The 2730-nt window shown below is 65.2% G+C and overlaps 1 protein-coding gene across 1 annotated transcript; it reads left to right on the top strand.

Moving 5' to 3' along the window:
• Positions 1–1399: 1399 nt before the first annotated feature.
• PRLHR (prolactin releasing hormone receptor) lies at positions 1400–2512 on the top strand. Its single transcript, XM_016206329.2, has one exon. The coding sequence runs from the start codon at positions 1400–1402 to the stop codon at positions 2510–2512; it is 1113 nt and encodes a 370-aa protein (XP_016061815.1).
• Positions 2513–2730: the final 218 nt, after the last annotated feature.

Raw genomic sequence — 2730 nt, 5'->3', positions numbered from 1 at the left:
TTACTTCTGTTTTCCAAGTGGAAATCCTGCAATTACTAGTATAGACATATTTCACTCCTAAAATGAGGTGAGGAGGCCTGGGGGTGTTCATATAAGGGGGAGAGGGTAGGGTCCCGGCCCAGGAACTTAGATTCTGTCCTGGGAGAGCCAGGCAGATGAGGGACAGGGCATGGTGGCTGAGAAAGAGCGGAAAGGGTGACTGGGGAGCAGTGGAGGCCGGGTACTAAGTGTCTGTGCAGTGTAACTGGCATGAGGGCTGTATTTTCTGACCTAGAGAGGTGACAGAGTCACCACCCTCCAACGCCCAGAGGACCCCGCTCACTGGCCCGCACTCCACCCTGCTGCGCTTGGAGACGCAGCCGCAGCCCCAGGAACCAGGCTGGTCCCTTTTGCGAGTGCATCACACCCAGAGAGGGGTGGGAAGTCCCCTCCCCAGCACCCGGGCTCCCAACAGCCAGGCCCGCGGGAGCTGTCCGCGGTGCTGAACCCTGTCCTGGGCTGGGCGGGAGCCGCAGCCGGGGGAAGCGCTCGGGGGTCCCGGGGAGGGCGAGGGGGAGCTCAGGGCTCCCCATTTTAAACCGCTGCAGGAGCCCCCACGCTACTCTGTAACCCCAGCCTGGACTCTACGCAGGATCCAGCGCTTAAGGACGGGCCCCTCACTCTCCCCCACACCCCGTGGTGCATCTCAGTCCCCACCCCGCTCCCTCTAGCCCCTTCCCTCTGAAACTGCACCAGGTCGTCCCGAGAGACCTGGCGCTTCTCGCCCCACCCTCTCCCGAGCGGAACGCCCCTGGGGCGCAGCAGCTCCTGCAGTCGCGCCTCTGCCGCCCAGGCTTGTCCACCCCTCCTTCCCTTGCCGTTTCCGTCCTTCTGTCTCTCGCCCTTCTCTCTAGTTGTCTAAGCGCCGAGCCTGGTGGTGTGCGCTCCGCCCCCATTTTCCATAGAAGGGCGCGCTGGAGTGGGGGCGGGGCAGAGGGAGGCGCTCCCGGCCCCCCTCAAAGCTGCGAGCCCGCTGGCAACTCCGGCATCTGTTCAGCTCCCGCGGAAAAGCGAGAAGCCGGCACCGCAGTCGCGGGCGGAGGACTCCAGGGGGCAGGTCGCGCCTCTCCCTCCGGTGCGCCAAGTCGCACTCGCCAGGTAGGAGCGCGCCCCTGGGTCTAGCCTGCGCCCACGGAGAGAGCTCTAAATGGATTAGAAGGCGTTTAAATAACCTGTGCGTGTATAACCACGCACCGATTTATTTTTGCAGAGGTGGGATGGCAGCACTTTTAATTGTTATTTATCTTGGCCCGTTACTCCAAAGGGAGTATTTGGATAATTGGGGAGGGAGCGGTTGGGTAGGAGGGGGAAGGTAGAAAATGAGAACTGACGGACTTTGATTCTCTTTGGACAGGTAGCCATGGCTTCCCTGCCGACTCAGGAGCCCCTGGTCCCTGACTTATTCTCTGAACTTCCCCCGGTGGCCTCAACCCCGGCGAACCAGAGCGCAGGGGCCCCGGTGGGCAATGGGTCGACGGCTGGCCCGGGCGCCCCCGGCGTCACTCCGTTCCAGAGCCTGCAGCTGGTGCATCGGCTGAAGGGGCTGATCGTGCTGCTCTACAGCGTCGTGGTGATCGTGGGGCTGGTGGGCAACTGCCTGCTGGTGCTGGTGATCGCGCGCGTGCGCCGGCTGCACAACGTCACCAACTTTCTCATCGGCAACCTGGCCTTGTCCGACGTGCTCATGTGCACGGCCTGCGTGCCGCTCACGCTGGCCTACGCCTTCGAGCCGCGCGGCTGGGTGTTCGGCGGGGGCCTGTGCCACCTGGTCTTCTTCCTGCAGCCCGTCACCGTGTACGTGTCGGTGTTCACGCTCACCACCATCGCCGTGGACCGCTACGTCGTGCTGGTGCACCCGCTGCGCCGGCGCGTCTCGCTGCGCTCCAGCGCCTACGCCGTGCTGGGCATCTGGGCGCTGTCCGCGGTGCTGGCGCTGCCCGCCGCCCTGCACACCTACCACGTCGAGCTCAAGCCGCACCCCGTGCGCCTCTGCGAGGAGTTCTGGGGGCCCCAGGAGCGCCAGCGCCAGCTCTACGCTTGGGGGCTGCTGCTCGTCACCTACCTGCTCCCCCTGCTGGTCATCCTCCTGTCTTACGTCCGAGTATCGGTGAAGCTGCGAAACCGCGTGGTGCCGGGCTGCGTGACCCGCAGCCAGGCCGACTGGGACCGCGCGCGCCGCCGCCGCACCTTCTGCCTCCTGGTGGTGGTCGTGGTGGTGTTCGCCATCTGCTGGCTGCCGCTGCACGTCTTCAACCTGCTGCGGGACCTCGACCCGAGCGCCATCGACCCCTACGCCTTCGGGCTGGTGCAGCTGCTGTGCCACTGGCTCGCCATGAGCTCGGTCTGCTACAACCCGTTCATCTACGCCTGGCTGCACGACGGCTTCCGCCAGGAGCTGCGCAAGCTCTTGCTCGCCTGGCCCCGCAGGATCGCGCCGCAGGGCCAGAGCATGACAGTCAGCGTGGTCATCTGATGCTGCACCTAGGCCTGCCTCATCCGAGGCCCCCCACCCCCGCCCTGGTCTCCGAGGGTGCCCTGGGGCGGGACTGGGGGACCTGTTCCCAGAGCCAGAGCTAAGCCAGCGCGGGCAGAACGCGCCGCCCAGCCCTCTGCTCAGCCGCCTGCCTCGGCCTTGAGTCTTTGTAAAACGTTCCGTGGGCTTTGCTGCTAGTGCTTTGCTTGGAGGAGGCC

The sequence above is a fragment of the Miniopterus natalensis genome, chromosome 14 (assembly GCF_054644295.1).
Source record: "Miniopterus natalensis isolate mMinNat1 chromosome 14, mMinNat1.hap1, whole genome shotgun sequence".
NCBI classification, from domain to species: domain Eukaryota; kingdom Metazoa; phylum Chordata; class Mammalia; order Chiroptera; family Miniopteridae; genus Miniopterus; species Miniopterus natalensis.
Note: the sequence above shows the minus strand (reverse complement) of the source record. Positions and strands in the feature narration are given on the sequence as shown.